The sequence below is a fragment of the Cercospora kikuchii genome, assembly GCF_019650295.1.
Source record: "Cercospora kikuchii DNA, contig_00004, whole genome shotgun sequence".
NCBI classification, from domain to species: domain Eukaryota; kingdom Fungi; phylum Ascomycota; class Dothideomycetes; order Mycosphaerellales; family Mycosphaerellaceae; genus Cercospora; species Cercospora kikuchii.
Genome location: NW_025408585.1, coordinates 3,154,718 through 3,179,836, shown reverse-complemented (window position 1 = coordinate 3,179,836; position 25,119 = coordinate 3,154,718). Strand labels below are relative to the sequence as shown.

The following is a 25,119-nucleotide window of genomic DNA, read 5'->3' as shown; positions in this document are numbered from 1 at the left end:
GCGGCACTCGGGAGAGAAGCCATTCAAATGCCAACTATGCTGGAAAGCCTTTCCTCGCCGCGACACCTTGCAACGACACATGTCGATGCATGGCAGACAAGGTGCAACTCTGCCTAGTGTGGAGACGGCCGCCCGCACTGCGAAAGCATGCAGACCGTGTGCCAAGTCAAAGCAACGCTGCGATGGCGACAGCCCGTGCCAGCGGTGCAGGCAGAAAGGTGTGTTTCGCGTGTGCCAGTACGGAAGAATTCGTCCAAAATTAGGCGTCTGCGATGTCTACGTTGCATCCGGCGCGCCTCGGGCGCGCGATTAAAATCATCGCTTTCGCAAGTGTGGCGCATTGGATGGCACTTACAGCGCTCCGCGGCCTGGGCATTTTCTGACTGCATCATAGGGATGGATTGCAGTCGAAGGTCGACATCTGCTGTCCCAGAGACGAACAGTCTTGAGGCAGCTCTGCCCGGCATCACAGCACATAGCAGTGAACGAGACGATCCAGTCGAGCCCGTGTCGCAAAGAGACCGCATGCAAGAAGAACGAGCAAGTCCGAGAATGCGCACTAAGACCGAGCCTGTCGAAACTGGGACCAGTACCTGGTTCAACCATGATCACGATCGGTTTGTGGAAGCCAGAAGAGAAGCACGGAGAGCATCGATCGCTGAAGTCTATGCTGCTGTCAATGCACATCCTGTCCCTGGTTCCTCGATATATCCTTCAATCGAGGCCAACGACCAGTCAGACGTACAAGCCACATCGACTTCACACAGCCACAGGCTGAGTTCTGCTCATGCGACCACGCCATCAGTGAATTCATCCCGACGAGCTTCACTTCAGCTTCATGTGCCACCACACAGTGATGCCGACATCATCGCGGCCGAGGATTTTGGACACGTCCCACGATTGCCGGCAGCCACCTATAGCAGGATTGCGGCTTTTTACGAGGAGCAGCGACTACGATCATCAGCTTACGCAGCTTTACCCAGCATCGATGCCTTGAATGCGTTCGTTCAATTGTACTTCGAATATCATCATGCGAAACTGCCGCTGCTCCACAAAGCCACCTTCACGCCTTCCGAGGATCATTGGCATCTAGTCCTTGCCGTGGCTGCTGTTGGCTGTGAGCACTCGGAGCTCTGCTCGATCCAGCTGATGGCAATGTTTGAGCACCTCGCGATGCGTGCCATCTCTCTCACTGTAAGTTCGTGCCACTTAACTTCTCTCGGGCGAGACTAACTTGTCCAGATGACCTACTCGCCCAACATCGAATCCATTTCCACCACCCAGAGCGTTTTAATATTTTCCCACTTGCTGCTGTACGATGGCTCACAAGACCATTTGCTCTTTCTCCAGCATCATCGATCCCTGCTCGTCACCACGTGCCGGAAACTGGCAGCCAGACGTCCCGCAGTCGATCCCGATCAAAGCCTTGATAGCGCTTGGAAGCAATGGGCCTTGCTTGAACAGGAGAGAAGATATGTCGCCACGGTCTGGAACTTTGAGTGTCTGCAATACGTCACCTTCGACATGCCACCGACAATGGACACCGGGGAGCTGACAAGCACCTTCCCATGCCACGAACGCCTCTGGTCATGCTCCACAGCCGCTGAGTGGCAGCAGGAGCTCGAGAAGGGTATGTTCGTCATCCAGCATTCGTACTCCTGTTCTCCTAACACTGTCCAGATTACACTTCTCAGTCCAGCATCGCAGCCGTAATCTCGCAGGGCCCTGTGACTTCGACTATCGTCAAGGAGCTCAGCGATGCAGCGTTCTTACAAGTTCTACTCACATTGCTAGTTGCTCACAAACGTCTGACAGAAACTTACGCAATATGGATCAAGCCACGCATCAACGCCAATGATCGCAGTGATGGCTCGGTGATTCACAAATACCTGGATGCGGACATGGAACGCTTCGAGGAGAATGCCCATACGCGACCTCGCGGTGACTTTGAGGTCTCCTTCCACCTGATGTCAATCCTTCGTTTTACACCATTCAGCAACCTTTGCGTTGCTTCTGGCTTGAGGCCTGGACGTCAAACTCAAAGCCAGGCGATCCATGAGCTGACAGGCATTCTCTCCGGCGATGAGGCTCGGGCCCGGATAACGTTGCTTTATGCTGGCAGGCTCTATTCACATTTCCGAGCTGTGCGAAGCGTACCGAGATGCGACCTGCAAGCCTTCCTCGCCGCCTCGTTGTACATCTGGGCCTGGGTCAGACTGGTCGCGCCGGAGCGTGATACGAGTGCCGAAGAGTCGCAGAGAGCTTCTCCGGGTGAGAGCATCCGCGTCGATCAAGGCTTCGAATCGTCATTGGCGCAGCGCTGGATTACCCATAGTACTGGCTGCAGGCCTCAGCTTGCTGGTGTCGGTGTCCTCTCTGGCCCCGATGCTGCGGCGCGAGTGCTGAAGGAAGCGGCACGCATTCTGAAGGCGAAGGCAGCCGCCAGCACACTCGGTCGATCGATGGCCGACCAGCTCGTTCGCATCGTCCTTGGCGGATGAACGCAAGTGTGCGCCATTGAGGCGAAGTACGTCGTCGTTGAATATCTTCAACATCTCGAGGCTCTTGGCGCTTGTCAGTTGGATGACCTGCAGGTAGCTATAGCTCTTCCCTGCAGCTGCAGCTGTGGTCTTTGATCTCATCGCGGCCTTGGCGCTTGACATGTACTCTGATGCATTAGCGAGCATGTCAGTTGGCTCGAGAGGATTACGACCACGACATGGTCGCAACGGATTTAAAGCGATTGCAAGACGGGCTGCTGCATTTATCGGGCGAAACAGCAGCGATGTTCGCCCAACTTTTGAGACTAGCGCAGTTATCCTGGGTACCGCTCAAGCGCGTGATAAAGCGGCCGAGCAGGGTTTCTATACAGGCGCTCAATGAGCAGGCTCGAAAGCACCGGCCACTATCAAAGCTACTCTTTAATGGTCAGCGCTTGTGTATGCACCCAAGCACCTAATGCTCAACATTCGGTCATTTCATCCGAACCACGCTCCGCGGGCATCTGGACTGCATTCTGCAGCCTGCCGGTGGCTGTTCCATCCTGTAAATTGCGAATTACGGCAACCGTCGTATTTGAGCTGGACTCTCAGGCTGCAGAACTGCGTTGCAGAGCATAAACTTTGCGACATATCTCGAGCATAACAAGTGAGATTCATCCAGCTCTCACGATTTCTCATCAACAAAGTCGTCGATCACAACCAGGGCACTGCCGGTCAATTGAATGGCATCCTCTTGGCGTTCATGAGTTCCAGTGGCTGACTCCCAAGCGTTGCTGACAAGACGGTACGGGCAACGATCTGGGCTCTGGTCTATCGTCACTCCGCGCGCTAGCGTGAGGAATGCTTAGGGCCAAGGCGCGAGGCCCATTTGAGACATCATCCCAAACTCTATTCTACCACGCCTACCCTATAGGGTGGTCTTGGCCTCTGCATCTGGTCGTTGTCCCAGCAAAGCCTACTTTCCACCAAACTGTAACCAGTCAGATAGCGTCTTAGGCGGCATTGGCAGCGTTGGGCGGCATTGGTCATGGTGAGCGGCACGATCCTGGCTGCCATACTTCGACGTCGCCATACTGGACCATCCTCGCCATTCTGCTGATGTCTCGCAACAGGCTCTGCGCCTAAGACGCCAATTCTGTGGCATGTCGAGGCTTCCGCCGGGTGATGAGTCTTCCGCATGAGACGGACTCAAATGCATTCCATCGCGGCAAGCATGCGGTGGTGATGTTGTGCCCAGAAATTCCAAATGTAGCCAGTCCATGGGCACGCGTCGATCGTCATCGTGTTTCTTGGAGACTTGGCCTGCACAGCGCCATGTGTGGGTATCGTGTACCAGTCGCATCCGCGTAACTTTGGGCGCAACCGTAATAGGAGATCGAATCTCGGGCATAAGTACCTTGCGTCTGCTGGTCTTCTACTACTTCTCTCATCCAGCAGCATCGCATTTTACAGCAACACACTCGTTGACATCCCATCCAAACGATTTACCACACACATAATTCATAATGAAGGCCTCCGTGATCTGCGCATCCCTCCTCGCCGGCTTTGCCGTTGCCGCCCCAGAGGCCAGCAAGAAGTACAATGGCACCCCAAGCAAGCCAACTTACGACAAGGACTGCGACAAGAATGGATACTACAAGGTGAGCGCTGAGTCTCTTGTACTGTCAACATTGAATACCACTAACCTCCTTCCAGGGCGCTAAGGGCTTCCCAATCCCATTCACCAGCACCTACCGCGTCAAGGCCGTCCCAGAGGAGGTCGTCAACATGATGAACGCAAAGACTGGCGGTCTCCCAGGTGCCGTCGGCTTCTACGACCTCGGCATCAACAGCGAGCTCGACACCATCTGCTACTACATCCGCCTCTACAACATCCGCGGCGAGTACAGCTCCCCAGCCAGGACGGCCACTCACATCCACGAGTCTGCCCGCGGCATGTCCGGCCCACCAAGAATCGCTTTCCCCAACCCACAGCCAGTTGCTGGCAAGAACTACCGCGTCTCCGTCGGCTGCTTGACCGGCCCATTCATCACTGGCCTCACCAACAACGCCACTGGCGAGGACCAGGGTGCTGGTTTCCGCGTCGCTCAGATCGAGGCCAACCCTAAGGGATTCAACGCTGATGTGCACACCGACTTCGCCGACCCAGCCCAGGGCATCAACGCTCTTCCTGGTGCCGTCCGTGGCCAGCTCGCATACTAGACGCTTCGCCGCGGTTCTAGGGGGATGATAATGTTGTTGTTGTTTGAAAAATGAGATGTTGCTGTACAGCATGCGCATGTCATAGCGCAGACATACCTATTTCGTATCTATATCTCGATGGTGTGGTGGAGGATGAACAGGCCCACCGGCATGTCGTGCTATGGACGACGGACGACGACGAAAGAAAAGCTCGTAGCTTACCAGCGATACGCTCAGTTCTTAATGTATGGTCACGAAATATCACTACCACGCCGATCACAGATGTCCTCCTCTTTTTCGCTTCTTGTAACTTCGTTGCAGTATAGTTCTGTAGCGACAATATTCAATTCTTTGCTGCTGCTACTGAGTGCGCCATTATTATCGTTCTGCTGTCTCTAGCTCGAGCGCATTGTGTCCGGCACGCGACGGATCTTCAGAGTTCAGACCTTTACACAACGTGAGGTACCTTTGACGGAGCTCGAGCTCTCCACAAAAAAGTGTATGCACGTTTCCTGCATGAAATTTTGGGGAACCTTGAAGCATATCGGTCGAAGCGAAGAATTTGGGTAGCGATGTTGTGGCACACACGGTGAGTAGTAAGAAAAGAGCTTACCGTTGAAGGTACCATTGGATTGTGTCTGCAGCGACAAACCGCAACAGGGAAGAGGAATCTGACACTTGCAGAAAGCACTGCTGTCTCGCCCCGCACAGCACGTCGCGAGTTGTGATCCTGGTCCTGGGTGAAGAGCAACAGAGCTTTCCAGATTCGTGATCTGTGATGCAAGGATTCTCCTCGCACACGGTTCGCCGCGGAGGAGGCAACACAGCAAAGAACGCGAGTGACGCGCGAGTCACTGTGTACATGCCGCCAATTGTTTTGCCAAGGAGCAATCTGCAAGCCTCAATTGAATGCCCAGAAGTCTTGTCGTTATTGTTGACCGGGAAATGACGCTGGGGGCGGATGGAACGCTAATTTTGGGAGGGGTGAGGAGAGGAGGTTAAGCGTCTTGGTATGCGCCTTCCTTCGCGGCTTGGGAGCTTGATCAGTAAAGTGTGATGCGGTCGCACATTTTCTCTTGTGAAGGTGGCGGAGAGCGGAGCTTCGGGTTAATGATTTGGCGGAAGAATTTGATGGTTGTATATTGATGCTGATATTGATGGTTGTGATTGTGATCAGAGCAGGAAATTGTATACATTGGATGGATTGCGACCTGGTAAAGCGTTTGTCGCACAAGAATTTGGGGGCTGCTGCCATGCCGGAAAATGAGACATCCGGTTACCGGTCATGATCGGGCAGCGCTGACATGCGCAGGTGTCCTGGTTGATATAGTCGCTTCTATCCGGCCGCTGGTGTGCAGAAGACCTGCAGGTGAGGTTGTTGGCAGCGTCCAGGAGTCCATGCTCGCTGTCGATGCTGGCAACACTCGATTGGGCAATCCGGCGAGACGAGTGCTTAGCGCGGGTCTCCATCTCGATGATGCGGACATGGAGTGATCAGTCTGCCCTCGACCCAGTGCACGTCTTGGCTTTAATGAAGCAGAATCTTCGACTCCCTGTGACCTTGGACGATGGGCAGCATTTCTGATGAGGCTCAAGTCTTGCACGTGCGACCCTTGCATGTGACAGCGGAGCTCGGCACAATGCAGCTTCGGTGAGGTGACGCAGAGCAGCGCAATGGGGGAGAGAGAGGCTCGCGTAGACAGGATCAGTGTACGAGCAAAAAGAACTTGTTCTGCTGTCGTTGGGGGACCACCGCGCGCGCCCCCATTGCATCACGCACCCATTCTTCTCCGCCAACAATGAATTGACCGCAGCAATCCCGAAGTGACACCCCAGAGATCATCGTCGCCCAATTCATCATCACGCCGTAACGGTGGAGCTGACTGCGGTGGAGCGTTCGGAGGAGCCAGACCACTTCCCGAGTCGCATATACCACCCCTCTCGCTCTCTTCCAACTCCTTTCTTTGAGCCATAGAGCATGGCAGCCCGGAGTCGAGGACGCACGTTGCTGCGCTATGCTGGCGCAGCCGCCGGTGTTGGAGCCGTCGGCGCCGGCACGCTCTACTTCGTCTACCGACCTCGAGACGTGCCCGGCCTAGAAGCTGCGGCTGTACCACCACCGACATATGGCGAGGGAGGAGTCTTCCGCCCACCAAGCTTCCCGCGCGTGAAGAGCCGGAGCGAGCAGATTGATGATCTGAAAGCCAGCGCGGGTGCCGCATTCACCCAGGCCAAGAACAAGGTCAAGGAAGCTTTGGGGCAAGAGCTGCAGACAAACAGCGAAGGCGGCGCAGAGTATGATCTCCTGGTTGTCGGAGGCGGTGCCACGGGAACTGGTATCGCGCTGGATGCTGCATCTCGAGGTCTGAAGGTCGCGCTGGTCGAAAAGGATGATTTCGCTGCGGGGACAAGCAGTAAGAGTACCAAGCTCGTCCACGGAGGCGTGCGGTATCTCGAAAAGGCTGTCTTCGAACTGGACTACAACCAATACAAACTGGTCAAGGAAGCTCTCCGTGAGCGAAGATACTTCCTCGACACCGCTCCTCATCTGTCGCAATGGCTCCCGATTATGATTCCCGTCAACAAGTGGTGGCAAGCACCTTACTTCTGGGCTGGAACCAAGTTCTATGATTTCCTCGCTGGCTCCGAAAACATTGAAACCTCGTACTTCTTGACCAAGAGTAAGGCGCTGGATGCTTTCCCGATGCTTAAGAGGGAGAACCTCTGGGGTGCTCTGGTCTACTACGATGGTGCACACAACGACTCTCGCATGAACATCTCTCTGGCTATGACTGCTGCTCTCTACGGCGCTACTCTTGTGAACCACATGGAGGTCACGGGTCTCGAAAAGGATGCCAATGGCAAGCTCTGTGGCGCAAGAGTCAAGGATCTCGTTCAGGACAAGGATGGCAAGACTCCAGAGGAATTCTCAATCAAGGCAAAGGGCATCATCAACGCTACTGGACCGTTCACCGATTCTCTTCGTAAAATGGACGACCAGCAAGTTTCTGAAATCGTTGCTCCCAGCTCTGGAGTTCACGTCATTCTGCCCGGATACTACTCGCCCTCGAATATGGGTCTCATCGATCCTCGCACCTCTGACGGCCGTGTGATCTTCTTCTTGCCATGGCAAGGAAACACCATCGCCGGAACCACTGATGCGCCTTGTCCAATCGAGCCCAACCCAGTTGCACAAGAGAAGGAGATTGACTGGATTTTGAAGGAAGTCCAGAACTACCTTCAACCTGAGATCAATGTCCGACGTGGTGATGTCCTTGCCGCTTGGTCTGGTATTCGTCCTCTCGTCCGCGATCCCAACAAGGCCAAGTCTGAGGGTCTTGTGCGCAACCACCTGGTCACTACTTCTGAATCTGGCTTGCTTACCATCTCTGGTGGCAAGTGGACCACGTACCGTCAAATGGCTGAGGAGGCTGTCGATGAGGCCATCACACAATTTGGCCTGAAGCCAAAGGGCGTTGCCAATCCACCTCTGGTCTCTGGCGTAGAAGGCTTCCACGAGAACCTCGAACTTGATGGAGGTTGCAAGACACACGCTCTTCGCTTGATTGGTGCTCACGGCTTCTCCAAGACTCTCTTCATCAACGTCATCCAGCACTACGGCCTCGAGACCGAGGTCGCAAAGCATTTGTGCATCGACTACGGTGACAGAGCCTGGACCGTCGCTGCCCTCTGCGCTCCCACCGAGAACCGCTTCCCTGTCCGAGGTACCCGCATCTCTGAACTCTACCCTTACGTTGACGGTGAGATCCGTTACGCCGTCCGCCACGAGTACGCCCAATCCGCTGTCGATGTTCTCGCACGACGAACGAGATTGGCTTTCCTCAACGCACAAGCTGCTGTAGAGGCCCTGCCACAGGTGATTGACATCATGGGTGAAGAGCTCAAGTGGAGCAAGACACGAAAGGAAAGAGAATGGAAGGATACCATGTCGTTCTTGGTCTCTATGGGTCTGCCAAAGTCCAAGCAGGTCTTGACAAGGAAGGAAGTCGAGGAAGGAAAGGTTGGAAAGTATGAAGATGAGGAGTATCATCTCTATGCTAGACATGGTGAGTTGCAAATCTAACATGGAGTAAATACTACAGCGAGGAAGATCACTAACAATTTTGATCATAGACAAACCCAGCGAGATCCTCGACTCGGATGTTCCGATGAACTCGGGTAACAACCCGACAATCGGAAAGGACTCTCCAGCGAACGCCTAAGCCCAATGGCAGTTGAGATGGACTTTAAAGATGTGGAGAAAAATGCAATCAGAACCAGATAGAAAGATTTTCATGATGAACGTCGCGCGGAAAGAAGTCCTCGTGCGCAGAGTTGTTCTATGCTTGCATTGCCCGAGGCGCTTTGCGGGATTGTTATTGCGACATGTATTTACATTGTATTAGATGAACGTCGATATGGCGTGGAAAATGTTGACAAAATGCTCGAATGTTCAATTTCCCCGTGGTATCGTACCGAGTGGGAGATCAAGTATGTCGAAGGGCGGTCTTGCTGTTGCATAAACGTCATTCCGCTATTTAAGTATTGCAAATGCGATAAATGAATTGTAAAGAAGGCTCAATTTCTCGAACAGGAACTGTAGACAGTATTACAATCTTGTTGGCGTTTTCATCCACCATTTATTTCTCCAGCAACTAGCTGTAAACGCCTCTCTCTACGCCTCGGCATTATCCTCGATCGCCGCTGTCGACACGTTTTCGATTCGCCACATGTACCACATGAACAGACTCCTGTTTCTCTCAATCAGTGTATATCCAGTAAATCACTCCGAAGGCCTCGAGCCAAGATGGACAACAAGAAAAAAGATAGCACATACCTATACGGCCTGAAATTCTCCGCAAGCTCCAACATATCCTTCTCGCTCATATACTTCCATTTCCCACCACCTCTAGCCTTGAGCTTACCGACGTCTTTGCCAATGTATGCTGCCATTCCCCTCTGCACACCCAAGTCACCTGTGCTGAACACATCTAGACGTTTGAGGCCGAAACACATGAACATTTCCACCGACCACGCTCCCAAACCCCTCACTGCAACTAATGTTTTCATAACCTCCTCATCCGATCCCGTCATGAGTTGCTGCGTAGTAATCTCCCCCGAATCGAATTTCTGAGCAAGACCTTGAATATATTCTGCTTTCCGCTGACTGAGACCCGCAGTGCGGAGCGTAGTGATATCCGTAGCTGCGACGAGCGCAGGTGGAGGAAAACCATTGGGACAGGATCCAGGTGGGAAGAGAGCGATGAATTTGTTTTTGATGGAGGAGGCTGCGGCGCCGGAGACTTGTTGGGCCATGATTCCGCTTGAGAGACTTCGGAAGGGGTCGATTTTCTCGGCGAGGCCTTCGGGGGAGAAGACGTGGCAGTGGTGTTGTTCGATTACGGGTTTGAGCTTTTTGGTCAATGTGGAATCGATTTTGATCAAGTGGGCGCAGGCTGAGTCTAGGAGGGTTTTGGATGTGGGTTTGTGGGCTCCGGGTTTAGAGGGGGATGCTTCTTCGAAGTTGGAGTAGGCTGGTTGGAGCTGCGTTCCGCCAGGTGTTACTAGAGTTGCGTTTGTGTGGTGTTTGTGGACAGGCCTGGTAGCAGGGGGTGCTGGGTCGTCGATGTCGCCTGTGCTGTAGTTCTGGCCTTGGGTGCTGTTGCTTGTCATGAGTCCTATTGCTGAAGGGGTAGGCGTGAAAGGTGGTGGCTTGACGTCGGCATCTTGGGTCACTTTTCTACGCTTGCTCTTTGGAGTCGCGGGAGGTGGAAGCATTGATTTCACGTCCTTTGCGGTCTTAGTAGTGTTCGCAATCGCTTGGATTGCGGACTCTACCTGTTCTTCTGTGGACTTGCGCTTGCGCCCTCGCTTGACTGTCATCGAGGCCGGCGACGGCTCATGCTTGCCATTAGGAATTTCATCTGGAATCGCTTTGCTCGGAACACGGGTTGATCTTCTCAAAGACATCGTGATGGTTCTATCGTTTCTTGTGATCGAGAGGCGAGGTGACGTGAATCGTCGACTGGCGGGCACGGACGCACCCACCAACTGAAGGGTTGCTATGCGCCGACACAAGCGCAACTGAGCCAGAATTCTTCTATTGCAGAGTGTTACAAGATGAGCCAGAGTCGATGAGTTTCGCAGCAATGTATGTGTGAGACTGTAAAAGGAGATGCGCATTGCAGCCTAATGACGCAGATCGGCGCGTCCTAACGCGAAGTCATGTGCGCTGCGGCCAAAATGGGAAGAAATGTCATCGACAGCGCCCATTCGACATCATGTTGCAAGGAAGCTCAAGACATGCAGTCGCATCGCTCGCAGAGAGGAGAGCTGCTGACGTGAGACGGATCGTTGTAGTGTTGATACAATCATTCCTCTGCTCTATGCCAGCCTGAGCAAAAGCGAGGCTGTGAACTTCTGCGCGCTGCAATATATACACATGTTGTCTTGCTCCGTACCTCGTGTTACTTCTGCCACCAGTATACAGGTTCTCTACTTGGCCTTAGGCTTGGTAATTTGCAGGTTCTCGAGGTCCTCGCGCTCCGTGGTCTCCATCTCAATCTGCTTCAAGATTGGTGATAGGTATGGGTAATCCTGTACACAAGTCAGACTCTCTTTCTCAATGCTAGTACGAGCCGCCAAAGCGTTTGCACGGTATGCGGTCTGCACGTACATCTTCTGGCTTGGTCCATTCCTCCTTAGGGAGAAGTTGATGCGCGAGCGAGCACTGTCCATATATCAGCCCTTCTGTTCTCCATGACCTCGAGCTCATGCTCCTATATTACCTGGAATGCTCTTCGCATGCGGAAGACACGGTCGTATGCCTCCTTAGGTGAAAGACGCTTGAGCGCAAGCTGTGCCTCTGGGCTCTCCTCTGGAATCAGATCATCGGCCCTGTAGTAGCCAATGTGTTAGCCACATGTGCTACACCCCTCTCTGCTCGTCTTTGCGTCCAATCTGGCCTCTTTCTCCTCTTCTCCGTGGCGCCCTACCTCAAACCCAACTTCCTGTATCCGGCGTTGTCAAAGTACCACTGGCTCAATGGCTTCATCCACTTGTGCAGCCATGGCCGCTTCATGATATAGGGTGCGAGCGACGGGACCGACATGATTGCGAGCGGCGTGGGTTTCGTGCGGCGGTGGGGATGTCGTGCTGTTGGATGATGATATGAAGCCAGACTTTCTCGACATTGAGTGTAAGAGGAATTGCTTGCGCTGATTGGCTCGCACAGTTCGGCTCACGGTTCAGGGCATTCGCCGACGGACGAAAGCTTGAGGTGAGCAACAAAGCACCAAACCCGAACGTCACAGCTCGCAAGAAGGCCGTGTCTCCACCCTCGCGACCACTCTCACTCTGCCCGCTCTGCCGACACCGACACATACACACCATCCTTTCCCCTCTCACGCCTATGACTACGACTGTATTGTGCGACCAACCCTCAGCGACTCGCCTGTGATCACGGGACTGCCCATCGTTCCATCCGACCCCGCCGCTCGCACGATAACGACCCGATCGCCCACTCAACAGAATATCGTGCAACCGCTGCTCCTCCTTCACCTGGAATACATCGCCTCGAGTATGATCGTGAGGATATACTCCCTACGATAGTGCCCTCTCCGGGCTATGCAGGACCCGCCGAGTTCTGCCATGTCTTCACAATCCGATGGCGGCCAATACACAAGATCCACATTGGTGCAGCGTTCGCCGTACCCGAAGCTTGCAATATGGTCGACGAGGCTCTCCAATGCGAGCATCAACTCGTTCTCGGGGGCAATGGCCGGCATGGCGAGTGGTATTGTCACATGTCCGCTGGACGTGATCAAGACGAAATTGCAGGCACAAGGCTCCTTCTTGAACCCGAACTTGCAGTCGAAAGGTCCGCCTGCCAGTGCAGTATACCGTGGTATGATTGGGACTGCGAGGGCTATCATACGGCAGGATGGAGTGAAAGGCATGTATCGCGGACTGGGACCAATGCTGCTCGGATATCTGCCAACATGGGCTGTCTATATGGCTGTATATGACAGCAGCCGGGAATACTTCTACGCACATGGCTACGGCGAGACGAATAGAGATAAATGGCTGGCCAGAGTTTATGCATCGGTCACGGCTGGAGCATGCAGTACCATTACGACGAATCCTATTTGGGTGATCAAGACTCGACTGATGTCGCAAATATCACGTACGGCCTCTGATGGCCACCGGACACCCTGGCACTACTCCAGCACGCTCGACGCTGCTCGACAAATGTACAGGTCTGAAGGTCTGGCGGCATTTTACTCGGGACTTGCACCGGCCCTCCTCGGACTTACCCACGTTGCGATTCAGTTTCCATTGTACGAGTACTTCAAACAACAGTTCACAGGTGTCGAGATGGGAGCTACTCCTGCATCCGCATCAGAAGCACAGAACACATTTGGCATTTTGGCCGCGACATTTCTCAGCAAGGTCTGCGCCACATCCGCGACATACCCCCATGAAGTACTCCGCACACGACTACAGACCCAGCAGAGGCTGCACCCGGAGTACGCGCACAATGGTGTAGGTAGACACAGTCAGAGTATATCCGGTTCGAGGAGAATTGCGAATACTGACGGCGTGCCGTATCAGCCGCGTTATCGAGGCGTGCTGGACACTTTTCGCATCATACTAAAGGAGGAAGGGTGGCGGGCATTTTATAACGGCATGGGAACAAACATGATTCGAGCAGTTCCTGCTGCAATGACGACGATGTTGACTTTCGAGTCAATCAAAGCTGCAATTGGCAAGCTACAGGAAGAAGGGAGAGCGCTACAGGAGGAGAGCAGCTGAGAGAGCACAGGGAAGCGAGGACGACATGAGTGGAATGGGCGTCATTGTGTGGTTGGAAAACGATGTGCACATACGGGCGGCCTTGCATAACACAGCGGCATTTATTAGTTCGGATGTGGTAGACGATACACTCCACCTGCGCAGCATTGAGAGCGGCGTTTCTACAGCATGGCGTTGAGGAGTGGTCGAGAATGACTGCGAAGGCGCAGTCGAGGGAACATGCGTACGTATTACTATCAAAATTCAAATCAAACAAATTTCTCACTTTCAGCTGTTGTTACAGAACTGAGCTCAGCCGCTTGCAGGTTCCACGATTCTGGCTGCCTGACATCATGTCATCCCATGTTCTGTGCGTCTCTTCCTCGCAGCTGCAAGCACAACAACCTTTCACCCGACACCACCCAGGTTCCAGGTGTCTTCGTCCAGCACCAAGCAGCGCCCGTCATGGCAGAACAAGCGCACCTCCGTCATGACTACTGGAAAATTCAAGCCCACTCCCACCTGTCCGTGGAGCAGATCAAAGACGTGCTGAACAAGCGGGGAGCACAAATCATATCAGACGCAAGCGAAGAGCAACTTCGCAGACAATTACAACGCTCGGAGCTTGGTTTGCTAGATTATGCCCAATGTAGCGACGATGAGATGCGAGGTTTCATCAGAGCAAGAGGTCTGGAAGTGTCCAGGGACTCGTTGGAAGAGAAGGACAATACCAGAGAAGAGCTGATCGAAACTCTTGAGCAAGCAGACGATCAGCGGACCTTTGCTCAGTTCCTCGAGCTGCCCGGAGAAATGCGAAACCGCGTATATACCGCTCATTTCGCGGACTTTGAGCAACCACTCTACGAGCCCAGCCAGCCACCGATCGCACATGCCAGCAAGCAACTTCGTGCGGAGACTTTGAAGCTTTTCTATAGTGAATGCAATTTCCGCGTGGCACGTTCTATTACACGAAGCTCGCATGAATTCTGGGAGCACGTAGCCGTGGAACTTATCGGTTGCATCACCAAGCTACACATCGGAGGCACACACAAGAAGAAAGAGACAATGCATGCCCAGTATGGACCGCGCCCGTCCTTTCGATCCGTGTCCATCACGCTGAATGAGCAGGGATCGGGCTACAAGATCAACTACACTCTGTATCATGACACAGAGCAAGAAGAATTTATACCGGACTGGGCAGTGAAGCTTTGACACGATGTCCAAAACCTGTGTCAAGGTATCTTGATCAGAGAAGGAAAGAGAAAGTTACTCCCAGAGGACATTCTTCACTTCACTGCCGCATATTGCGAAGGACGAAAGCGCATGACACCCCGACACTGTGGTACTTGCCGCCTCTTTCTGCATACTGGAGTTCTCACACAGGACGACACGATAGTCTTGTGACCCTCAGATTGGTGGCTCTGTTCTAGCAAGTAGTCTCAAAACTTCTTCGAGGCCTACTCTTTAGAACACTCACGTAACTTCCAGGGGTGCGCCGGGTCATATCTACAAAGCTCTGGCGCGCGTAACAGCTTCTGCGACGGTCGGACGTCACTGAAAGAGGTTTGTCTAACATTTTTGCGAGACGAATGTCCTAGATTACTCCTAGGCCGCCTGTGTTTGTTTCGCTGGCTTGCTGCTCTGAGTACAAAAATCAGCGCAGTTTTCCAGCTGCGGCTTGACAAAACTGTACGCTGTTGGAGTGGACCTCGCGCGAAGTTTTCCACAAGACCATCGTTGAGATCTATCCTCGAGCAAGACATCGCTTTCGTTAGCCTCCTTCTGAGCGTGCCGATCTTTGCTGCTCACATCATCGCTTCCTCACTGATCGGGCAGCCTCGATCAATATTGTCATCACAGCGCTATGGAACGAGCCAGCGATAAGTACTGGCGCTTCGATGGGTACAAGTACGAGATGTCAGAGCCTCAGCTTCGCGCGTTTCTTCGACGCTCTGGGTATTATTGCAACAATTTTTGGCCCCGGGCTCGATTGCTGGAAGTTGCCAGGTGGAAGTGGACCTCACGTCCTGACTACCGTTACGTGAAGCGGGCTGAGTCAAAGATCGCAAGATCGTCTCGCAAGGGCAGGACACGGATGAAGAGGTAGACCCCTCCCCAGAAGCGAAGCTCACAGATGAAGAGGTAAGTTTCTTGCCCGGAAAACATGCGCTACTTTATGCCTTGATGCTGATCAGCGTCCCGCAGTTGCGAGCAAGCCTTCGCACAGCCGACGCTTCGCCCGAGTTCCACAAGTTCGACGATTTGCCACCCGAACTGCAAGTGCGAGTGTGTGAATTCTACGTCTCGAGCTTTCCAGTGGTTCTCGGGCGGCCCACGCAGCCACCTCTGGCGAGGCAAGTCCTTCTCTTTGTTCTACGGTCGATGCAAATGACTGAGCATATTTACTAACGCTCAGCAGGCTCAACACCGCTATGAGAGAGGAGACTCTGGCGCTCTTTTACAAGACGACCCAATTCCGACTTACGATCCAATTTTTGCCTCCTGCACCTGGCGAGACCAGACTTACAATGCGTATGGCCCCCGAGTCGCTTCTTTTCCTCCTAAACCTGCGGGAGAAAGACCTTGCGCTCCTTCGCAAGCTCCTTCTGGATATCGACGATATGAGCGACAACGATTTCGATTCCTGGACCGTCATAGATGCTACCCTACCGACCAGCTCCGAACCTGCGAAATTCCAATATGACCCACAAGGTTACGGTGTTCTCCATGTACTCAATACTATGGAAGCATATGGAGAAGAATGGAGGGTGAGAGACTGCCAGGACCAGTTGTTGCAGGACATCGAGGCGGCAGTCCGTGAAGTTCTGGATACAGTGACACCGAGGTAAGTGTACTGTGACCAAGATGACTTGCTCTCCCATGTGCTCACTCCAGACTCATCCTGGTGTGCCTACAAATATTGGTCTAGATCGCGCATCGATGCTAACAACATCTATAGAAAGTTGACTCTGGCGCATCTTACACGCCTGGTGAGCAAGGTCGAGAGAGTATGCTGGGACACTGCGGATAGAATCAAATGGTGGTAGAGGCATGAAGTGGAAGACATGAAGTCCGGAAACGCCTACTGAGTTGCAGAATGGTCAGCCCTGGGAGCGAAGAGTTGCGGCAGTCGCTTCTCATTGATGTTTCGGGCATGGCAAGGAAGGGGTTCGCACGATGGGGAGATGCGAAAGTTGGCCCATGTTGCAGAATGCGCGAGTTATGCTTTCGCATTCGCCATGGCGCAAATTATGGCCTCGGAAAGGGAGACACGACATCTTCTCCTCACCTCCCCAACCTGTGCACTGCAAACTCCATTGTAAACTTGTGATAACTCATGACCTTTTCTGAACGCAACTGCCACTCGTTAGGCATTGTGTGGAGCATGCCGCTTACCTTGCTCTTGGTATAGACCCACATCGTCCTGCTGACCATGTCCCATGCAAATAATCATCAACACTCTCCTTCAGCTGACACCATTGAAAGTACGGCTTTGTGAGTGTCCCCACGCCTCCCGGATCCGACACCGATGTCCAGCTCTTTGAGCCGAACCAAACGTGCCGCGAAGGAAACGACACGAGGGAACGGAGCCCTAAGCTCCGACGTCGGCGAATCAAGTGCAGCATCCTCCGCCCTTCTTCTCCACAATCTCGCTTGTCGGCGCCAGAATGAGGAGAGGATCTGCTCTTCCGCCAGCACCAGGTGCCACGGTTACATTTCCATGCGTGCCACGCGAGCGAAAGGGCATGCACGTCGTGTCGCCGGCCGAAGAAGGTCTCAGCGGCTCTTCTGCTGAGTCTTTTCAACATTTCATGATTTTCTGATGTTCTGAGTCTGAGCAGCATCTGGTCTGATTCACCTCTTGTGTTCTCGCACGGCTGGGAATACGCCACCATCAAAGTCTTCGAAATCGCTTGGACGGGCTTGCGCGAGCTTGTTCGTTCAGCCTCGTTTCTGTGACTCTGCTGACATATCCTGCACTACTGGCGCGACTCATCAAGGCCAACTTCAGTCTTCTACTTCTCTCCTGGACTTGAGCTCAACAGATCGACGAATAACCAAAGATGCGACTGCCGTTCAGCTCAACAGACGAGAAGGGCGCTCATTCGCCGACATCATCGGAACGTTTCGAGCAGCCCAACGACATTGCCTATCAACCTCAAGGCTACGATGAAGACTTGCACGTTGAATGCCCGCCGCACACTACAGAGCGCAAGCTGGTAGCTCGCATCGATATCCACATTATCCCCGTCTTGTGTATTCTGTACCTTTTGGCTTTCTTGGATCGGGTCAACATCGCCAATGCCAATGTACTCGGACTTTCCAGGGAATTGGGGCTCGAAGGCAATGAATACAACACTGCGCTCGTGATATTCTTCGTGCCTTACGTGCTGTACGTGTATCTACTCTGCTCTCGATCGAAAAATGCACTGCTAACATAAGTCCTCTCAGCTTCGAAATTCCGAGCAACATCCTCCTCAAGAAATTCCGTCCAAATGTCTGGCTTAGCTTGAACATGTTCCTTTTCGGCTTCGTCACCATCATGCAGGGTCTCGTCAAGAATTATGAGTCTTTGCTGGTTACGAGATTCTTCCTCGGACTCTTTGAAACGGGCATGTTCCCAGGATGCTTTTACTTGATCGGAATGTGGTACCGGAGACACGAGGCGCAGAAGCGATACACGTTCTTCTTCTCGTCTACGACTCTGGCTGGTGCGTTTGGAGGATTGCTCGCTGCTGCCATTGGAAAGATGGACGGGTAAGTGAAGTCAGAGCTCCGCTTATGTGGTCAGAGCTTCGTTTCAGATTGCCGCGCTCACGAGTGAATACTAACATTTGTCGAACACAGTCTGCAAGGCTATCAAGGGTGGAGATGGATCTGTAAGTACTGTCCAAAGGCCACTCACAGTGGCGAACTAACCTCGTCTGCAGTCATCCTCGAAGGCGCCCTCACAGTCGCCATCTCCTTCCTGTTCTTCTTCCTCATCCCTAGCTTCCCAGAAGACTCCAAATGGCTCGCCGAGGACGAAAAGGCTTATGTTGCAGCTCGCCTCCAAAAGGATCAGGGTCGCTCGGCCGTAGAGCGATCTATCACCGCCAAGGACGTCGGCAATGTTTTCAAGGACTACAAGGTCATTGTCGCCGGCTTCATGTACTTTGGTCTCATTGTTCCAGCTTACGGATACGCCTACTTCGCTCCTGGAATCATTCAAAGCTATGGCTACGACCCGATTCAAACGCAGCTTCACTCTGTACCACCTTGGGCCGCAGCATTCGGATATGCGATGTTGCTTGCTGTGCTCTCGGACGCAACGAAACATCGATTCGGTTTCGCGGTTTTCAGTATATGCATCAGCATTGCTGGATTTGCTATTCTGATTAGCGTTCACAACAATAATACTGTTCAATATGGTAAGCATTGCACAGCCCGGCTTGAGACAAATTTGCAAGGATCATATCGCTAACGATTCCCTACAGCGGCTCTCTTCCTCGTCACCATGGGCACATATTCCGCCATGCCCGTTATCGTCTGCTGGTTCAACATGAATCTCGGAGGCCACCATCGCCGCTCTGTCGGATCTGCATGGCAGGTCGGTTTCGGCAATATTGGTGGTATCATCGCCGTCTTTGCTTTCCTCAAGAAAGATGCACCAAAGTATGTGACGGGCTACTCGATCTGCATCGCTTTTACGATTCTGAGCATCATTTCGTGTATCATCTATGGCTTTGCGTGCTGGTCGCAGAATCGACAGAGGGACAAGTCGGTCACGGATGTTGGTTTGACGGAGCATGAGAAGACAGAGTTGGGCGATCTGAGTCCAACGTATAGGTACTTGTTGTGAGAGGGAAGAGAGGAAAGGCGATGAGTGTGTAACAGGCAGAAGCTAAGTATGAATGGTATGAAGCACGAAGGTCTTTCGGCTGTGAATACGATACGTTGAAGTATTCCCCTGCTTCCTGAGGTCCGGCTTATCAGGCCTGTGTGTCCACGGGTCTCGGAAGTGCCGCTTTGGTGCCAGCGCTTCTTGATCGATCATGGTATAGCGGTCCACATGGATCTGTCCATCGACGCGTCGTTGGGCGCCGATCCGTTAATATGCCGGTATGGATCGTCAACGTCAGTTCTTGGCGGATCATATGTGATCACAAAATAACCTCTTGTGTTGACCTTCGCACTCATCGCCATGTATCAGTAAAGTTGCGTGCGGACCGTTTCAAGATGTCGAATCTCCGTAATCGCCGCTCGGTGGAAGGATTCAAGGCATTCCACCAGTGTAAGTCAACCCGCGAGATCCTCATGCACGAAACCTGCGTCGAACGTCTCGCAGCTAACGAATCTGGTGCAGGCTGAAGTTTTACTGTATCTCTCTTATTCGACTCTGTACAGCCTGCGCGCATCATAGTCATTGCACGATTGTTAGCAGGGTTGACGGGTCTGACGCCTTGCTGTGATCGATCCCTCGCCGTCGTTCTCGACGACTCTCCATGGATTTTTGACCTTCGATCTCGGTGCGTTGAATATTCAGCCCCAATGCCATTTGCGCTTGATGATCTCTCTTCGAGGCCTGTGTCGGTCAGTTGAGCGTGCAATGAGTAAGGTCGCTCTTTCGCCCAATATGGAAGCGATGCTCTTCTGAAATGCTTTCGTTATGGCTGATGTCGCCTACAGTTCTTACACGCATCGTAAGGAATGGACTGCTCTGATCATTCATAAAATGCTGGAATGTGGCTGATAATGCTGATACTGTCACCTTAGATGCTAAGACAATCTGTACAGTATGCGACAGTTCATTGCCTGGAGTCGGACTGTGACCACCGCCTCCGCCACTCCGATGCTGGAAGAATGCTTCGCAGGTGAAGTCTGTCCACTGATGCGCCCTCCGTTGGAACAACACCCCCACTCCTGTAGCATCCGGATTTCTGGTGCCGTGGTCTCATAACGTCGCTCAGAAACGAGCTTCCGCTCAAAAACGAGTTTCCTCATTTTGGTTCCGGAGCCGGTCACATTTCCACGGAGATCCTTCCGAGGACCTCACTGCCTTCCTCTGTCACCGGGCTCCTTGGGCCGTCCGCATCGACAAAGGTGAGGTGATCTCCGTATGATATACAGAGCTCCTCTCCCTCTTGGATGTCTCTCAAGGCTTGATACACGATCACTCGTCGCTCCAGGTCCCGCTTCCAGCCCACATTCTGTTCCTCGGCAGAGTGATTGAACATCGATCCGAGACCAAAGACAACGGCCTGCGCGGTCCTCGGCTCTCCTATGGAATTCTTGGACGGCCAGTTATAGGTGTAGTTGAACAATTGCGTCTGCTCTATGTGCTCGATATTCTCCACTATGCCCAGCACAAGCACCGGCGAGACATCGATGACCGTTCCAGCGGGAATGGGTGCCCCCGCAACGACGCCTCTTCCTAGTCAACTTTGTCAACACGATTCCAGAGGTCATGAAGAGTGCCTCGCAGAGGTAGATGATGTTGGAATCATCGCCTGTCAGGCCTACCTTTGGGGGTATTTCTAGCTAAACGCAAATGTGGGAAGCGCTGCAGATGAATAAAATCACTTTTGCCACCACCATCGACGATGCCAGCATGATGATTTTGTTGATCATGCGCCATCTCGTGGGTGGCCGGGCTTGTTGCCGTGGGCATATGCTTGTCCGCAAAAATGAGGCGTTTCGTCACCGGTATAGCTCTGACGTAGGAGCAGAGATCGACGAGTGGGAGAGAAAATCGCGATGGCTGCTATTCGGACCCGATGCCGATGCCTCGACCCTGGAACGTAATTGGCTTCGTCTCCAGCGTCATTTGTGATATCCCTGCTGCCATCGACTTCGCCTGGTGAATCTGGTGATACCGCGCCGGAGCGGCGATGAGCATCACGACGATGACGACGTAGCAGCAACGCACAGAGGCCTCGACTTCCTCAACGACATCCACAGCCTTCCGATATGGCGGCACCATCGCATGCCTCCCAGCACGCCCGAGGGAGATCGGGCACTGTATCTGGGCCTCACAGTCTCTCGCTCAAGGTCCTGCGACTCTCGCGTCCAACCCTCGCTGCGCAAACGCCGCTGCCACATACTTCCTTTGGCAATGGCCTCGATATCCCTCCCAATGCCTCGCTGGCCTACCCCAGCGCCGACGAGAACTCTACCTTCCCGCTAACCACCGCTCTCACACTTCCTTCCGCCTTTGGCGCAGCCTACGTCGGCGAGACCTTCACGTGCACTCTCTGCGTCAATAACGAGCTCCCGGCTGGAGAAGGCGCCGGACGCAAGACAGTCAGTGGGATCAAGATCCTCGCCGAGCTTCAGACGCCCACTCAGCCAACAGGCATCGCTCTCGAGCTAGAAAGCGGAAACAAGGACGGCAAAGCATCAGCAGAAGAGGAGGAGCACATCGAACCAGGAACTACACTACAGCGCACATTGCGTCACGAGCTCAAAGATGAAGGGCAATACGTCCTCGCAGTGACAATCAGCTACACCGAAACCCTCCACACTCCAGATGGCGCAGCAGCGAGCGGGGGACGAGCTCGCACATTCCGCAAACTGTATCAATTCGTCTCGCAACAACTTCTCGCTGTGCGATCAAAAATTACAGAACGCAAAATTCGAGAGAAGGATGCTCCGCGGCAATGGGTGTTGGAAGCTCAATTGGAGAACGTGGGAGAGTCAAGTATTGTGTTGGAGAAGATTTGGTTAAAGGAGAGCGAAGGCGTTAGCGGAAAAGCGATGAACGGCGAAGAGGAGGGAAAAGAGGCGGTAGTATTGAAACCGCAGGATGTGGAACAGGTCATGTTCTTGGTGAGCGAAAAGGACAAGAGCGAGGATGTAGGCAGTAAAGTGCCCCTGGGGTTGTTGAACATCGACTGGAGAAATGCGATGGGCGAGCAGGGAAGCTTGACCACCGGATGGTTGTCGAGCAGAGGACGATGAGTTGCGGGTGTTCGTGCGAATCCACTGTGCTGCGCGGAGATGGACGAAGAGACACAATGGCCGAGCGGAACAAGAGGTATCAGAACCTCAGCTCTCGCAAATTTGGCGAGTAACGCGAGGCTGGCTGTGGGATGTGCGCAATCAAGCTCCACGTATTTTTCGAAGTGCAGTTGGAGCTCATCTCTGCACAACACGTCATGGCGCTGCGAAGTGACCCAATGTGACGCCTCAGAGCCGGTGGTCTGGAACACTCATCTCACTCCAAAGCCACGCAGGCTGTGCAGGGACGTGTGCGAACTCCAATCGGCTGAAGGTGGTGTCAAGCATGAGCTTGCATATGATGAATGTCTCTGCAGGTACCATGAGTTCGCCAGTGATCTGTATTGATATCGACGATCCGCCTTCATCGCAAGACACAGCTTCCCAGTGGTCTCGTCGGGCAAGCACACTCGCTACCAAACAAGAGCTGAGGCTCTGGACCTACACGTGGTTCTGGATACAAGCTACATACAACGTTCACTGCTGTGAGTGTACCGTTGAAAAGAAGAGCAAATCCATACCCTACTAGGCATGTGCGCTCTTCAGTCGATTTATGATTCGCATCGCCGAACGGTGTGAACCAGAGACTTTACTGGCACACGATTAGCACCAACAGCCAACGCTTCTCGATAATCTCAATGGACAGACCTTGCAAGTTGCGGATCACCTTGACATCATCCATTTCTGGTGCGATGCCCACATGAGCTACAGGAGAGTCGACCGTGCGCGATTGCCTTGCGCCGGCACATTTTTGTGATTTTTTGTGGCGTGCAATTGGACTTCACGTCAGGGTCTTCGAGGAAGACGAGGGCACCGTCTGACACGGGCCAGCGATGGCATAGAGTTACGATTGACCGCTGCCTAGCATCCTCACCGTCAGCAGCTCCTCCCCTGGAGATGTGCATATTTGGTTTGTCTTGGCGCGGAGACAAATCACAATTTCGTGCGCATCATTCGATGCTCCAGTATTTTGATCTCTGGTGACTCCACATGATATAATTCTCTCAAGGTGCGGAGACGTCGATGCAATTGGTCTCCACGTGAGAAGAAGATCAGGGAGTCAGGGACTCCGGAGCTTTTTCCTTGATGGGTGGAGATTCATGTAGTCGAAACCGATATCTACGACCAATCTGCAAAGACTGCGATCTGCATTTCTGCAGAGTTTCGCAGATTGTGTGTGGAATTTTGCCGTCCCTGGAGTTTCGCAGTTTGTGCGTAGTGTTCAGCAACACGCGGAGTGACAAGATGAAACTATGGTCATCGTCGCCAATGAAGAGACCTTCCACGGTGGAGGGTCTCACGATCACACGGGCTGGACACGTTGACCGCCGTGGACGTGACAATACCGGCGCGACGGGATACTTTTCGGTCCCATATTCGGGCTTTCTCATCAATGGATGCTGAGCGAGCGGGTTCACGCTTTTACGAGTGGGAAGCATGGCGTATCCTGTGCCTCATCGTTTACCTTTATTTCACTTTTGCTCCGATTTAATTCGTATCCACAGCTGATGAGCAGGAGCCACCGCAAGGAAGAAGCTAGAAAAAGCTGCTGTTGTGTAGCGTGCGTCGGAGTTGCATCCTTCGGCTTTGTGCTGCCGAACGTGCGGCGGTGGAGACGATAGAGATTCCGTATGGTATTGGCACTTTGCAAACGTTAACTTTCGGTGGCCAATGGTGCAGGAGTGTGGCGTCCCGCGGTGGCTTTGTGGAGAGGGATTTTTGGACTGTTGCTCCATTACGCTCGTGTTGCGCGCGCGCACGCGTGAGAGGGATCAGGGTGGAAAGCTTTTTTCGATGGAGAGTTTCTCCGTCTCAGCCGTGATATACTGAACGTCATGCTGGACGTCGCTCTCCCGCGTTCATTTTACGGTCTCACAGAGTCTGTGAGTTGACAGCGCATCGAAGCGCAGCCGATATTTGATATGGCGCAAGCTTCCCCTCGAAGCTTCTTGATTTGAGCCACAAAAGGGTTCGATTGTTTCAGCTGCTCCGTAGCGCGTGTTTCTTCAGCGAGCCGTTGATTGATTGTTTGTGAGCACAGTGCACATTGCGGCACAGTGATTTTGTGCAGTCTCGGGTTCGGCCGGTGCCGCGTCGAAAAGTGAGCGGGCCTCGTATCACCTCCTAAATATTGCTGCGAGATTCAAGGATGTGGGTGTCGACACACGCCTTTCGAAACAGTTTGAGAGTCGATATTGCTAGCGGAGGTTTTCTGTGCCACATGTCCTCTTGACGGGGATCAGGCAAACTGCGCCCGCATTGCGATGACAACGTGCAACTCAAAGCTGGAAAGTTACAAGGCCATGTCTTTCCTGTTCGAGATAATGAAGAATCTGAGATCGGCGACGGCCATGCTATTTTCGGCCGTCACGGGCACGACTAAACTTCGCTTCGACGCGTCCGCGGGGCTTGGTCGTGTCCATCGTGAGGATACATGATGGATGTTTTTCAAATACTGCTGTCCAAGAGTGGCAGAGATCAGAAGTTCGCCATGGATGGCCGCGATTACTGAAACATGATGTCGCATTTCACTTTTTTGTGAGCTTTGTGCCTGTGGCAGAGTGGAACACAAGACGTCAAGAACATGTGCCGCTCCAGGATGTTCTGCTGGGGTGGCAGAGGCTAAGAGGGTGGAGAAGATGGCGAAAGAAGGGCCACCCTTGTC

The 25,119-nt window shown here is 53.2% G+C and overlaps 11 protein-coding genes across 12 annotated transcripts; 8 read left to right on the top strand and 3 right to left on the bottom strand.

The window, feature by feature from the left end:
* Positions 1–147: 147 nt before the first annotated feature.
* On the top strand, positions 148–2,501 carry CKM354_000747400 (uncharacterized protein; the record flags this gene model as incomplete). The annotated part of the gene is made up of 3 exons (XM_044802823.1): positions 148–1,194; positions 1,243–1,630; positions 1,681–2,501. 3 exons carry the CDS (start codon positions 148–150, stop codon positions 2,499–2,501), a joined length of 2,256 nt encoding a protein of 751 aa, XP_044658758.1.
* Positions 2,502–4,006: 1,505 nt separating this feature from the next.
* Positions 4,007–4,703, top strand: CKM354_000747300 (uncharacterized protein; the record flags this gene model as incomplete). The annotated part of the gene is made up of 2 exons (XM_044802822.1): positions 4,007–4,141; positions 4,197–4,703. The coding sequence occupies 2 exons, from the start codon at positions 4,007–4,009 to the stop codon at positions 4,701–4,703; spliced, it is 642 nt and encodes a 213-aa protein (XP_044658757.1).
* A 1,957-nt stretch (positions 4,704–6,660) lies between these two features.
* Positions 6,661–8,905, top strand: CKM354_000747200 (glycerol-3-phosphate dehydrogenase; the record flags this gene model as incomplete). The annotated part of the gene is made up of 2 exons (XM_044802821.1): positions 6,661–8,749; positions 8,817–8,905. The coding sequence occupies 2 exons, from the start codon at positions 6,661–6,663 to the stop codon at positions 8,903–8,905; spliced, it is 2,178 nt and encodes a 725-aa protein (XP_044658756.1).
* Positions 8,906–9,357: 452 nt separating this feature from the next.
* Positions 9,358–10,652, bottom strand: CKM354_000747100 (DNA-3-methyladenine glycosylase II; the record flags this gene model as incomplete). The annotated part of the gene is made up of 2 exons (XM_044802820.1): positions 9,358–9,433; positions 9,520–10,652. The coding sequence occupies 2 exons, from the start codon at positions 10,650–10,652 to the stop codon at positions 9,358–9,360; spliced, it is 1,209 nt and encodes a 402-aa protein (XP_044658755.1).
* Positions 10,653–11,177: 525 nt separating this feature from the next.
* Positions 11,178–11,793, bottom strand: CKM354_000747000 (ubiquinol--cytochrome-c reductase subunit 7; the record flags this gene model as incomplete). Its single annotated transcript, XM_044802819.1, has 4 exons — positions 11,178–11,279; positions 11,359–11,412; positions 11,471–11,579; positions 11,678–11,793. 4 exons carry the CDS (start codon positions 11,791–11,793, stop codon positions 11,178–11,180), a joined length of 381 nt encoding a protein of 126 aa, XP_044658754.1.
* Positions 11,794–12,308: 515 nt separating this feature from the next.
* On the top strand, positions 12,309–13,496 carry CKM354_000746900 (uncharacterized protein; the record flags this gene model as incomplete). The annotated part of the gene is made up of 1 exon (XM_044802818.1): positions 12,309–13,496. One exon carries the CDS (start codon positions 12,309–12,311, stop codon positions 13,494–13,496), a length of 1,188 nt encoding a protein of 395 aa, XP_044658753.1.
* Positions 13,497–13,940: 444 nt separating this feature from the next.
* CKM354_000746800 (uncharacterized protein) lies at positions 13,941–14,687 on the top strand (the record flags this gene model as incomplete). The annotated part of the gene is made up of 1 exon (XM_044802817.1): positions 13,941–14,687. One exon carries the CDS (start codon positions 13,941–13,943, stop codon positions 14,685–14,687), a length of 747 nt encoding a protein of 248 aa, XP_044658752.1.
* A 652-nt stretch (positions 14,688–15,339) lies between these two features.
* CKM354_000746700 (uncharacterized protein) lies at positions 15,340–16,522 on the top strand (the record flags this gene model as incomplete). Of its 2 annotated transcripts, none has more annotated exons than XM_044802816.1 (4): positions 15,340–15,383; positions 15,671–15,829; positions 15,895–16,320; positions 16,435–16,522. In XM_044802816.1, 4 exons carry the CDS (start codon positions 15,340–15,342, stop codon positions 16,520–16,522), a joined length of 717 nt encoding a protein of 238 aa, XP_044658751.1. The 2 variants fall into 2 exon arrangements, with proteins under 2 accessions (XP_044658751.1, XP_044658750.1); XM_044802815.1 differs by having other exon boundaries at positions 15,340–15,578.
* A 1,017-nt stretch (positions 16,523–17,539) lies between these two features.
* CKM354_000746600 (uncharacterized protein) lies at positions 17,540–19,317 on the top strand (the record flags this gene model as incomplete). The annotated part of the gene is made up of 5 exons (XM_044802814.1): positions 17,540–17,868; positions 17,928–18,233; positions 18,324–18,355; positions 18,407–18,886; positions 18,953–19,317. 5 exons carry the CDS (start codon positions 17,540–17,542, stop codon positions 19,315–19,317), a joined length of 1,512 nt encoding a protein of 503 aa, XP_044658749.1.
* A 1,159-nt stretch (positions 19,318–20,476) lies between these two features.
* Positions 20,477–21,126, bottom strand: CKM354_000746500 (uncharacterized protein; the record flags this gene model as incomplete). Its single annotated transcript, XM_044802813.1, has 2 exons — positions 20,477–20,889; positions 20,979–21,126. The coding sequence occupies 2 exons, from the start codon at positions 21,124–21,126 to the stop codon at positions 20,477–20,479; spliced, it is 561 nt and encodes a 186-aa protein (XP_044658748.1).
* Positions 21,127–21,425: 299 nt separating this feature from the next.
* On the top strand, positions 21,426–22,415 carry CKM354_000746400 (uncharacterized protein; the record flags this gene model as incomplete). Its single annotated transcript, XM_044802812.1, has 1 exon — positions 21,426–22,415. One exon carries the CDS (start codon positions 21,426–21,428, stop codon positions 22,413–22,415), a length of 990 nt encoding a protein of 329 aa, XP_044658747.1.
* Positions 22,416–25,119: the final 2,704 nt, after the last annotated feature.